The 12,799-nt window shown below is 46.4% G+C and overlaps 1 protein-coding gene across 1 annotated transcript in view; it reads left to right on the top strand.

Annotated features, from left to right (window-relative positions):
* The first annotated feature begins 224 nt into the window (after positions 1-224).
* The window catches only part of ATP12A (ATPase H+/K+ transporting non-gastric alpha2 subunit), a 28,287-nt gene continuing 15,712 nt past the window's right edge, over positions 225-12,799 (top strand). The window contains 11 exon segments of the mRNA XM_006110100.3: positions 225-365; positions 1,036-1,194; positions 3,762-3,821; positions 6,753-6,956; positions 7,928-8,041; positions 8,958-9,092; positions 9,471-9,588; positions 9,833-10,081; positions 10,084-10,100; positions 11,243-11,441; positions 11,607-11,716. Of these exon segments, the coding sequence (XP_006110162.1) occupies positions 357-365; positions 1,036-1,194; positions 3,762-3,821; positions 6,753-6,956; positions 7,928-8,041; positions 8,958-9,092; positions 9,471-9,588; positions 9,833-10,081; positions 10,084-10,100; positions 11,243-11,441; positions 11,607-11,716 (1,374 nt within the window). The 5' untranslated portion in view covers positions 225-356.

Here is a 12,799-nt window from a genome sequence, read left to right as displayed (position 1 = left end):
AGTAATTCAGCTGCTCCCCAGAGGCTCTTGGTTGTCCCCAAATCCCCTCGGAGACGCACCTGTGCGTAAGACCCGAGAGCAGCCTTCCGTTTCTAAAGGCCCCTTAGAGCACAGTTGTCGCCAGCTGTGCTGATGGTGTAACTGTATCAGTTCCTTCACTGGTAAGCAAGTCGCAGTCGCACTTTCAGGCGGCGGCAGACGTGGGTTCCCGAAACCAGAAAGGGCGGGGCGAGCGGCATTTAAGGCGCCGCCACCTCCCCAGCCAGCGGCTGCACCTCTGCCGCCACCGCCGCCGCCGGACCAGACCCTCTCCGCCCTCCCACCCGCGCCAGCCGCGACCGGGATTCCACCGCGTCATGGGCCAGGTGCGTGCAACCCGACCCCGGGCCGGTCGGTCGAGAGGTGCGGGGATATGGAGGCCACCAGCACCTCTCGCTCTTTGGCCTCCGCGCCGCTCCTCTCCCCGCCCTGCCCCAAGCCCTCAGTCGAAGCTGGAGCCCCCAGCGGACTCCGGGAGGGGCCGGCGTTCGAGGGCAGCCCCTATCCCAAGGGTAGCACTTGGCTGGGCTTATACAATGCACCGTAGCGCAGTGCGTAAGGCGCGCCCTGCCTGGGGCTGAGGTTCAGGAGCTCATTGGGCAGTACCCCAGCATGTCCCGCCAACACAAGAAACAGGGAGCAGTGGGCGCCCTCCACCCAATAAATGGTGGGACGATGAGCACCCTCTACCCAAGAAATGGGGAACAAGGTCCCAGAAGACCCCATGGCTCCTTAGAGAGGTGTTCTTTCTGGGTGGGAAATCACATCCCACCTTCCCCTCCACCCAGGAGGGGTTACCCCAGCCTGCCCTCCACACAGGAGGAGAGAGAAGAGAGGGCCAGGGAGCTGCTGTTTGAAGGTGGGGGAACCTCCCTACAATCCTGCTCCTTCCTCTCCCCAGGGGAGGAGATGACAGTGGGGATGGTGGTCCCCGACCCCCAGGGGAAGTCAGAAAATCCACTTGGGGCTAATACTGCACCTCTGCTTCTCCTTCAGAAAACACCCCGCATTTACTCTGTGGAGCTCAATGGAGCCAAAGACATGAAGCAAACAGACAAGGGGGATGGCAAGGATAAGTACAGGGGCCTGCAGGATAACTGCTTGGAACTCGGAAAGAATCAGCGCAAAGAGCATCTGACAAAAGAAATTGATCTGGTCAGTGGATTGGGCCCTGAAGGCAAAGGGGCCCCTGAGTGCTGCCCTTCCCCCTAGGAAGCGTATCGGGACCTTGTCTCTGTACCCTTCCTTTTCCAAAAGAAAAAGCATTCTGAAGGGTTTGAATTTCCTCGTAAGATTTATTTATTTATTTATTTAATTTTTTTAGTAGAAAGAGAAAGGTAGGATAATATCTGCCCAGGGGCCAAGCCTCTGCAGAGTACCTGCATTCTGATTGTCGGCATTCCCAGGTGGGACAGGGAAGCCTCTGGGATTCCTGTCCCCACAGGCTTGGCCCACACTGCTCTCCTTTCAGTGAAATATAAGTTACCATTTGCCAGTTTCTAGCTGATAAAGTGAAACCATTTGATATTTACTAGGTTTGGGGGCATATATGCTCCATGAGAAGGTGATAAGACTGTTGGGCTTGGAGTCAGATGACTTTACACCCCATTGAAGTTCTACGTGTAACCGGCTTCACTGAATTTGCATGGGTCTGTGATGGGGGAAAGAGAGAAAAGAATAAGAGTATTTTATAATTAAAGTGCTTTATTGAAGCTCAATATTATTACAATTGAAGAAGGACTTTGGCCACCGTGGAAAAGGACAGCCTCAGATCTGAAATATGACATTCGTCTCAGGACCATCAAAGGAGAAGCTTCTACACTCAAGTTCATTGCAGACTCTAAAGTTCTATGATTGAACAGACAGTAGTGCTATAAGTTCCTGGGGGCTAGAGAGCCAGTGGTTAAATATTTAGGAATTTGACAAGCTGACCAACATATCGACATTGCATTAGAAGCTTGAAATTTGGCTGTGATGAGAAATGATCAGATACTATACATCAGGGCTTTCTGTTTCTCCTGGAGAGTTTGTGAAACTTTGAGCAGCATACTAGGCATTTGTCTGTATATATCCTGATAGACATTTAAGAACACAGCCCTGAAATTGTACTGACCTAAACTCAAATCCCACTCTGACTGAAACTCAGTTTCCTATTTTGAAAAAAAATGAAAATGAAAAATGGTGCCTACCCCATAAGCTTGTTAAGAGAGTTCAATGAAATACAGCAGGAGGAAGACTGAGAACAGCACCAGATAATAGACAGTCATTCTATTTGCCTATGTTTCTCTAGAATTCAGGATTGAAAACTTATCTAGTCTTCCTTGAAATTGCTATGTATAACATGAAAATATATCCATTCTGTCATTTGCCTGTTTATTAGGATGAGAATCTCTCTTCTTGAGCAGTTTGTGAAGATGTGTAATACTGAAAAATAATTTCCATGGGATTAGCCAGTGTTCTTCTGCTTCCCAAGAATCCTGTAATTTGGGCAATGTGCCTGGATGCTCTTGCACCCTGACCTGTCCAGCAAATCAGAACCTTGATGAGAGCCAAAGCACTCTTGGCTTTTGAATAAACCCAAACCCAGACCAGGGTGCTGCCCTGTGCTATTCCAGTTCTGGCCAGCAGAGGGGCCCTAGCCCCCAGCCTTTCTGCATTCTCATCCCCAGAACCAAGGCTAAAGGGAGGAGGAGGACAGGTGCTCTGCCTCCCAGTGCAGCCTGTTAAAAACCAGGTCCATCTATGCACACAGTGGCTCTACTCATCCATTCCCTGTTCCTTGTACCTGCCCAGAGTACACAGTGCACACAGTGCATAGAACTGTATCTTAACCCTTTTAACCCTTGGCAATGTCATCTTCAATTGACATGAAAGAATGAGCAAAGCAAATTCTGGATGAGGAAATGAAAAAAAATTGTAAAGTCTTAATCTTTTAACATGACGCTTTTTGCATGTACTTAAGAGAAGAGGTGGCTCTAGTCCCAATCACAAGTATAAATCTTTGTTCTGGACAGTCAGGGTGTAAAGACTCTGTCCTGTGTCTGAGGGAAGCTGCTGGTGGGTAGAAGTCTTTAAAACAGAGTTATTGGCCCTCAATGTCAATGATGCCCAGGTTGAGAAATGCTGCTTGAGTCTAATGATCCTGGGCCAAAATTAGTGAGTCTGGACCATAATGGCATTACATGACAGGTTTTTAAAGTGCGGGGTTTCTGTAATCAGTGACCTACCTGAGTCTCAAGTACCTGAATAAGGACAGTCATGCTTCCCCCTCCCAAAGACTACCTCCCAGCAAGGGCTGCATGGGTCCCAAGTTGTCAGGGCATGTGAAATGGGGCTGCTTGGTGTTGCTGGTCACCTTCCATTGGTCCCACATTCATGTCTGAGTTAGCACCTGGACACCAGGTAGGTTCAGACTTGCATGTGCTGGAACTTAGACTGAGGTGCAATGCATTGCTTTGTTCATAAAAAACAATGTGGTAAATAGCAAGTTAAGTCTGAACTCTTCCCGGGGTGGCCAGAAAGTCTCCTGAATCGAGTCAAGCCTCTCCTGCAGCAGGACCCTCCCGTCCCTCTCTGCAATGGCCACCTGGTACCCAGGGCTCTGTCTCTTACTCCCACACTTTCTGGCCCCTCTCCCAGCTCCCATGGGGCTTGTCAGAGTTTCCAGCTTGAGTTTTTTGGAATTACCTAATTCACTCTGTTCTTCTTTTCATGGACTTCAGGATGACCACAAGCTCAGCAATAAGGAATTGGAAACTAAATATCATACAAATATTGTTACGGTAAGTCATGAGGGAACTCAAATCAGGAGAAGCAGCCCTGTCACTGTAAAGAAAAAGGGTGTGTGGAAAGTTGAGGGCACCATTAGGATGAGTGACTTATGGCACTAATGTTGAGATGCCCTGGTGAGTGGACAGAAGGGGGCTGACATCAGGAGCTAGCGTTCTGAACCAAGGCCCTGGTCAAGCTCCTTGGCTGAGCTGTATGCTGACTCTATAGTTCTTTTGACTGTGACTACAGAAAGCTACGGTCTCCCCCCAAAGGTTCAGATGCTTGCTCATTGTCATGGTCAGTTATTTTTAATCCTGGTGTACAGGAAGTATGATGGCCTTATCAAAGAATGGGGAGACCCAGTGTTAAGAAGCCAAGGTCTGGGGTGACAGCCTTAGACCCTGTTTGTCCTCCTCCTCTTCTGAGAAGGACTGAGTGGTCCCTGGTGGCTCCCAACTCTCCCATCACAGAGGCACTGCTTCCTTCTATGAATTCACATTCAACTCATATTTCAAAAGCTTTGGTGGCTTGACATCAGGATATTTGGCTGCATCTGTTTAAGTCAACAAAAATACCCACTGTGTGTGATGCACTGGGTCAGCAGTGAGAGGAGCAGAGAGGAACAGACACCCCTATCATAAGGAGTTAGCAGCTCAGAGAGGAAGCCAGACGTGTAGAAAAGTATCATAGCATCCACTCTGTTCCACTTAGAGGGCAACCAAGAGATCTATACCACAGGCTGAGAGATGTTTTTAATTCTGACCAGTGGAAGTGTTTGAATTAGGACGTAGGATGATGGCTTGGATTTAAGTTGCCAGAGTACCCAGGGAGCAGGAAGGACAGGGTGCCTGGAATTGATGGCAGGGAGGTAAGGTAGAAACTCAGGTGGGAAAGAGATAATTTTAGTGAAACTGTCCAGCAGTTTCATATTAAACTAAGGAATAAAGACAATATTAGTTCATAAAGAGTATAATTTCTAAACAAGGAAACAACTTGGTAAGATTGGTTTTCAAAAGGCAATTCTGGGAGAAGACAAATATATATATACTAGAGGCCCAGTGCACAGATTTGTGCACATTGAAAGGAAATTAATTAGAAAGTGGCCGGCAGGGCGGGACTGTGTGAGATGGGCCAGACACGCCCTGTAGCCAACCTCCCACAGTCCCTCCCTGGCCAGCTGCACTTGGGGCGGTGCCGGGGCTCAAAGGGCATCAGCAGAGTGAGCGGGGTCCCTCTGGCAGGTGGGGGTCCCTCGGCCTGGCCTGCGGGGATTGGGCCAAAACCTGCAGTCCGACATCCCCCTGAGGGGTCCTGGAGTGCGAGAGGGCACTCTGCAAAGTTGCTGTTGCTCAGCAGCTCCTGCATTGAGTGTCTGCCCCCTGGTGGTCATTGCACATCATAGCTACCAGCTGGCCGGCTGGTCAGCTGGTCGCTTAGGCTTTTATAGATATAGATTTTTTTCTTTTTTCACACATTTCATTTTTAAGTGGGAGATGGGAGGGTCTAGAAGAATGCAGGACTATGAGAAGAGCATGTGAACTATGCAGCAGCAGTAAGATGGGAGGGGGAAGGGTGCAGAAGAGACACTGAGGTTTTTTAAAACAAATCCTTAATCCAGCAGGAAAAGGAGATGTGAGCAGGGGGTCAGGTTGTGGGCTGGACCCCAGGGGTGGGGGTGAGAGATTAGAGAAGGCAGTGGGAGGAAGGGGTGATAGTGAGTCTGAGGTTCTGGAAAAGGCATTGCAAATGGGGGGTGATGGTATCCAGTTGCTGATTACAAATCCAGGTATTTAACAACTGTTTGAGCCTCTGCTGCAGAAAAAGCAGTAGATCCTATAAAGGACACACAAATGAACACGGATAGGGTCCTTACCTTTAACTGGCTTACAACATAATTACGGAGAGAAGGTATGTAAAAGACTTTCTCTATAAAAGGTAGTTTGGGGGGGAACCCTACAGATGATAGTTCAGGATTTCAAGTCTCTGTGCACCTGTGGGTGGAGGGCTTCTGGCTAGAAGTGACTGGCCATGTGGGCCTCAGGCTGGTAGGACTTGTAACTCTAAAGATGAACAAGAACTTAGTACTCAGGGCCAATATCTAGAAAAGCAGAAAAGCACCAGACTTAAGCATGAAAAATTAGCCATGTACTATATCGCAGTTCCAGAAGAGAGAGTATTTTCTGGATGTTACTGCATTGCCCTTAACCTTGATGACTAGCTTCTATATTTCAAATCAGATTGCTGCTATCTCTGGGTAAATCTCTAAGAAACAGAACCTCCTTAGCAGACAGAATATAGCTGCTCTGGGTCCAGATGCTGGTCGAATCCTGATGACTTAACCATCATTTGCCTCAAATTCCACATCTATAAGATGAGGATAATAATAGTCCCTTCTTCAGAGGGTTATTTTGAAAAATAAAATGGGTAAATATATGGAAAATACTGCCTGGCTGACATTAAGCATTTCTTTTAAAACAAGAAAACAACTTGGTAAGATTTTTTTTCAAAAGGCAATTCTGAGAGAAGACAAGGTGGGGGTGGAGGTGAGGTGTCACCCACTTTTCCCAGGCCTTCTCTGAGCATGGTAACCCCTCTCCACAACCTGCTGAAGTATAATATCCAACCCAAGGCAGGAGAAATGTCTAATTCTGTTTGGGGTTTTTTGTTTCTTTGTTTGTTTTTATTGTTTTCATTTTAATTTTTTTCAAATACAGTTGATATTCAATATTATAATAGTTTCAGGTGTACAGCATAGTGACTAGACATTTAAATAACTTACAACGTGATTTCCCCCAATAAGTCTAGTACCCACCTGGCACAATACATAGTTATTACAAAATTATTAACTATAGTCTCTATGTTATACTATACCTCCCTGTGACTATTTTGCAACTGCCAATTTGAACTTCATAATTCTATTTATTTTTGTTCAACTTTCTCAGGGTCTCTCCAGCACCCAAGCTGCTGAGCTCCTGGCTCGAGATGGGCCCAACGCCCTCTCCCCTCCCAAGGAAACTCCGGAGATTATCAAGTTCCTGAAGCAGATGGTGGGAGGCTTCTCCATCCTTCTGTGGGCGGGAGCCATTCTGTGCTGGATTGCATATGGAATTCAGTACTCTAATGATAAATCATCATCCCTAGACAATGTAAGGCACTGGGGTCTCCTGCCTGGTTTTACTGAATTAGTAACAGGGGAGAACAGATTAATAAAGTGAGGCCTTTCAGGGGCAGAGCCCTGGGTGGAATCAGGAGTCTCCGCTGACCAATCACTGCATGGGGTTGGCAAAATCAATCATTTTCCCAGCTGTTAAACAGAAATTACATCTGACTACCTGATGTTTCAGATGCAGTATGAGCATAATTTTAAAAAGAGAGAGAAACATTGTAAGTTCCTAAGTGAAATATATATATATATATGAAGTATTTGTGGATTCTCTCTCCTAAAAGCTAATTCTCTCCCTTAAAAATGTTTTAAAAATATATTTTATTGGTTTCAGAGAGGAAGGGAGAGGGAGAGAGAGATAGAAACATCAATGATGAGAGAGAAAAACATGATCGGCTGCCTCCTGCATGCTCCCTGCTGGCAACTCTGGCATGTGGTTCATAGGTCGATGCTCAACCACTGAGCCACACTGGCTGGGTTAATTCATTCCTTTTAACATAGAGAACATGTGTGTGTGCTAACAACTAAGCAACAAAACCACACTGGCCAATGTGAGGCTGAGAGAAAGAAGCCAGATGCAAAGGGCCACATACCATATGATTCCATTGGTATAAAATGCCCAGAACAGGCACATCCTGAAGACAAAGCAGATCAGTGACCGCTAGGGCTAGGGGCGGGGGCAGGGAGACTGCCATTGGGCACAAGAGGTCTTATTGGGAGTACAGAAATGCTCTATAACTGGATTGTGGCAATTGTTGCAACTTCAATAAGCAACTGTGTAAATGTTTTTAAAATCATTGAATTATAGACTTAAAATGGATGTGTTTTGTGGCCTGTAAATTACACCAGGACACAACTGCCATCTCTCTGGCCTTCCCATGAAGAGCTCTAACCCTAGAAACTGGCTCACTCTGTGGCTGGTTTTTCTGACCAATGCCTCTCCTCCTGACCCAGGTGTACTTGGGTGCCGTGCTCGCCCTGGTTGTCATATTAACAGGAATCTTTGCTTACTACCAAGAAGCCAAGAGCACCAACATCATGGCCAGCTTCAGTAAGATGATTCCACAGGTGAGTAGCAGCTGTCCCTCTTCCATTTCCACATGACTTCAGGTGAGGAGAATGAGGCCTTGGAGGCACAGGGTCCGTGGTCAGGCTCAGGCTCATCCTTTTCTGTCTGAGAAGTCTTGGGCAAGTGACCTAATCTCTATGAACCCCCACTTTCTCACTGAGATAATCAGTTAGGTAAGAGACAGGAAAATGCTTAGTCAAGAGTATAGTAGGATGGAAACATTAGTCATTGCGCAGTATCTTCTATTATTGCTTGGAAGTGTTGGCGAACTGTTGAGACAAAAGTCATTCAGGTGGTCTGGTAGCCAAGGACATCAACCCATGAGTTTTTATTTGTGACCATCTTGGCTGCCACTGCTGAGTTTCACTGCATGTTGCCCCAGAATGCACTCAATGTGGGGCATCCACGCTCCTCTGTCCCTACAAGGGCCCCTGGTAGGTGTCCTTTGGGGAGACTGTGCACCACTGTCAGCACAGTAGGAAAACCACATTGTCCTTGGGCCCCAGAGCTGCCAGCTAGAGGGGACTCTGGGGATCTTTTGTGCTAATGGTGGAGGAGATCCACTTCCTCCAGCATTAAAGGTTTCCTGAGCTGAGCAAGATTATTAAGCCCTTTGATTCAACCTTTAGGATTCTTCCCTGACATCGAAGCCAGGAGTACTCATTCCTTTCAGTCAGACCCAGGGCTGTCCCTTTGCTATATCTGCCCACAATACATTTTCTGTGTCCAAGAATATCTCTAGGAGCTCCTCCTCAGGAAAAAAAATAGTTCTTAGGGTCTTCAGGCCCAAGACAAAGTCTTTTGTTTCATCTTTTGCCATTTTGAGTTTTGATGTCTGAGTTTTGGTAAGTGGTGGATGGAGAAGCATCAGCATCATTCCCTGATCTAAGGCATCTACCACATTTTCTTTTGTAGCAAGCGCTTGTCATTCGAGATTCAGAAAAGAAGATAATTCCTGCAGAGCAGCTGGTGGTGGGAGACATAGTGGAGATTAAAGGAGGAGACCAGATCCCTGCAGACATCAGGCTGCTGTTTACCCAGGGATGCAAGGTAAAGTGTCACAGGTGCCCAAGGATCAGGCTGCTAACTGGCTGGCATTCTGTGGCCCTTCCAGTTCTTGGCGTAACTGGAGCAGGGGACACAGTGCCTCATCTTGAATATTTTGTTGTTTTCTTTTTGTGTGTGTGTTAAACCTCACCTGAGGATATTTTTTCCATTGATTCTCAGAAAGAGTAAGGGAGGGAGAGAAAGAGAGAAAGATCAATGTGAGAGAGACACATCGATTGGTTGCCTCCCACACATGCCCCAACCAGGTAAGTGCCCTTGACTGGAATCGAGCCCATGATCCTTTGGTGCATGGGCTGATGCTCTAACCACTGAGAAACACAGGTCAGGGCTCATCTTGAACTTCTTCACAATTTCTTCTAGGTTGACAACTCATCTCTCACTGGGGAGTCTGAGCCCCAGTCCCGCTCCTGTGAGTTCACCCATGATGACCCCCTGGAGACAAAAAACATTGGCTTCTATTCGACAACCTGTCTGGAAGGTAAGTCTTGCCAACTCTCAGGACCGCCCACACCACTGGGTCCCTTTGGGCTCTATGTTTGTATCTCTTTTCATCTCTTGTACAAAGCTTGTCCAAGAGAAAACCTAGAATCGCAGGGCCTAGAGAACTGATGTTGGCCTTTGTAATGTCATGTGTTCATTGATCACGTAAGCCACCAGATGAGGAGTCTGTGGTCCTCCCCCAGCTGAGGACTCATGAAATAAAATATCCACTTCACCTGTAGGCACAGCAACTGGCATGGTCATCAACACGGGTGACCGCACCATCATTGGTCAGATCGCCTCACTGGCTTCCGGAGTTGGGAATGAGAAGACACCCATCGCCATCGAGATCCAACCCTTCGTTCACATTGTGGCAGGAGTGGCCGTCTCCATCGGCGTCCTTTTCTTCATCATTGCGGTGTCCATGAAGTACCGTGTCCTGGACTCCATCATCTTTCTCATTGGCATCATTGTGGCCAATGTACCTGAGGGCTCCTGGCCACTGTCACTGTGAGTCCATGCTGCTAGGTGGCCTGTCCCCTGACCCTGTTAATACATGCCACCCTGTTATGCTGGGGGAGCTCCAACTCCTCCAGCTCAGAGCAATACTCCCTCCCGGTCAGAGACAACAGGAGACATTCTGAATGGAATGATTCTTAGAGGGACAGAGGAATTATGAGGTTGTTCATATTTGAATGCACTGTCCTTGAAAACTTTGCATTTTCATTTAGGAGATCTATCTGCGAATCACATATGTAACTTTGCTCCTTAAGATCTAGATAAGGCTTGAACCATCATTCACAGATTTTTGAGCAGCCAGATGTCTTTCTCACATTTCCACAATTTCCTTGGCAGTTTCTACAGCTGAGGAACTTAGGCACTTTGTTTACCTAAATTCTCTTCCCTTAGACACACACAGACACACAAACTCCTTCTCTTTTTTCTGCAGAGAAATACAGCCCTTTCCTGGACCTTCCCCCAAATTCAGCTTTGGGTCTCCCTTGGTAGGACCCATCCAATTAATCCTTAAACAACCCCCCCCCCCTCAAGTCTCTGTTATGGAGGCCCTGTGGGGTGGGGGTGGGGGTGTCTCGTGGTTCCAGTTAACATGTAAAGGTGGCCTCAGATCATTGGCCTGCTGTTGTCCTCAGCAAAGATAGACAGAAGTTTCTGAACTCCATGTCCCTTCTGACTCCAGCAGGTAGTAATTTGAAGAAATTGAGCCCAAAGAACCCTTTGAGATCTCGGGGCTTAAAAGAGAGAGCTAAGAACCTTTAAAATCTGGACCTCTTAAAATGAAATACAAACACTTCTTGACTCATCAAAGCAACAAGCAAGCCTTTGGGACAAGCTCTTTGGCACAAACCTTATGCGTTCACTGTTTTGTCCGACAGGAGCTGGGTGACCAAAGCACCCTCTGTAATTACACATGAGTATGGGCCATAACAACCTTGCTTGGTTTTGTCACCTGTGAATTCCTCAGGATTTCTTTAAGGTGTAAAAGGACAAAAGAAATATCCCATATTTAATTTTAAAAAAGGATCGTGACATATAGGATTTATCAGGTACTGCCTGAAACTAGTCCAGCCTTAGCTACTTTTATGTTATTGTACCTGCATTCAAATGAATTTTTCTCTTCTCTCTTCTGTCAGGTGACTCTGTCACTGACAGCAAAACGGATGGCTAAGAAGAACTGCCTGGTGAAGAACCTGGAGGCAGTGGAGACACTAGGTTCCACCTCCATCATTTGCTCAGACAAGACGGGGACTCTGACCCAGAACAGGATGACCGTGGCCCATCTGTGGTTTGACAATCAGATCTTTATGGCTGACACCAGTGAAGACCAGTTGAGTAAGTCTTCTGGAGCATTCAGTTTGGCCCAAAGCTGTGGACTTGAGAAGAGGGGCACAGCCAGTGTGGCAGAGTTGGTGTGCAGTCTCAAAATTTTGTGAACAGTATGGTTTGTGGAGAGGGAGCCCAGCACCCACAGCATCCCCTGTGCTTTCTGTTTTCCAGAGCAAACCTTTGATCAAAGCTCTGGAACCTGGGCCTCATTATCAAAGATAATTGCACTGTGTAACCGAGCAGAGTTCAGACCAGGACAGGAAAGAGTCCCCATCATGAAGGTAAAGTGTCTGCATCACTGTCTTAAACCACAGCCAGTTTGAAGTCACTTTCCCTGTTCTAATTTGGTGCTAGATTTCATCTCTCCAACACAGGAAAGCTTGTACTAGTAAGAGCAAGCATGGCTTCCAAGACCTGCAAAAGATTTTGTTCATTCTAACTAGCTTTGCAACATCACAAAGATATCTGAAGGCCTCAGATTGATCTCAGACCTTTGAAAATTTTGTCTTATTCCAGAAAATGAATGTGTCCTTAAGTTATTTTCCTAACTTCTTGATCAGATAAGTAGATATAATCAAAAATTTTATTGTATAAATGTCATTCACTGAAGTTTAATATATAATGGGATGGAAATGAAGAACTGATCTTAAAACACATTCTTCTTGGCTGCAGGTGCTCTAAGGGTCCTACAATATTGGAATATGTAACAAACTAACTCCTTTTATTCCCTTCCTTTCCTTTCTCTCCCCTTCCTCCCTTTCTCTCTTCTTCAACCTCCCAGTGAGTCACTGAACCTGTCCCCTTGGCTTTTCTCTATGTCATTTTTTTCATTGACTCTTTCTTGTATTTTTTTTTAATTTTCTTTATTGATTAAGATATTACATATGTGTCCTTATCCCCCCATTGCCCCCACCCCCCACGCATGTCCTCACCCCCCTGGTGTCTGTGTCCATTGGTTAGGCTTATATGCATGCATACAAGTCCTTTGGTTATCTCTCTCTTACCCCCACCTTCCCCTACCTTCTTGTATTTCTTTCTCTATCAGCTAGCTCATCAATTCTCTTTTTAGCCAATCTCTTCTCTATCTTTCAAATCCTTATGTCTAGTTCGAATTTCTCATCCCAAGTCATGGATCTCCAGCTAGCTGTGTGTTTGTTTTGCACTTGGAAGTTTTGACTGTTAGACTCTCAACAAAACTATACTACTTGTCACCTTCCACCTGCACCCAACCTGGATCCCAATCAAGATCTTATCCCAATTTTTCTCTTTTTTCTGTGACGCCACCGTTTTACTCGGCATCTGAGCCAAACTTTTAGAGTCATCATTACGTTCTCCTCGCGAGTCCTATCATTCTGGTTCGAAAA

The sequence above is a fragment of the Myotis lucifugus genome, unplaced genomic scaffold (assembly GCF_000147115.1).
Source record: "Myotis lucifugus unplaced genomic scaffold, Myoluc2.0 scaffold_19, whole genome shotgun sequence".
In the NCBI taxonomy this organism is placed as follows: Eukaryota; Metazoa; Chordata; class Mammalia; order Chiroptera; family Vespertilionidae; genus Myotis; species Myotis lucifugus.
The sequence above is the reverse complement of the archived record's forward strand: the minus strand, read 5'-3'. Positions and strand labels throughout refer to the sequence as shown.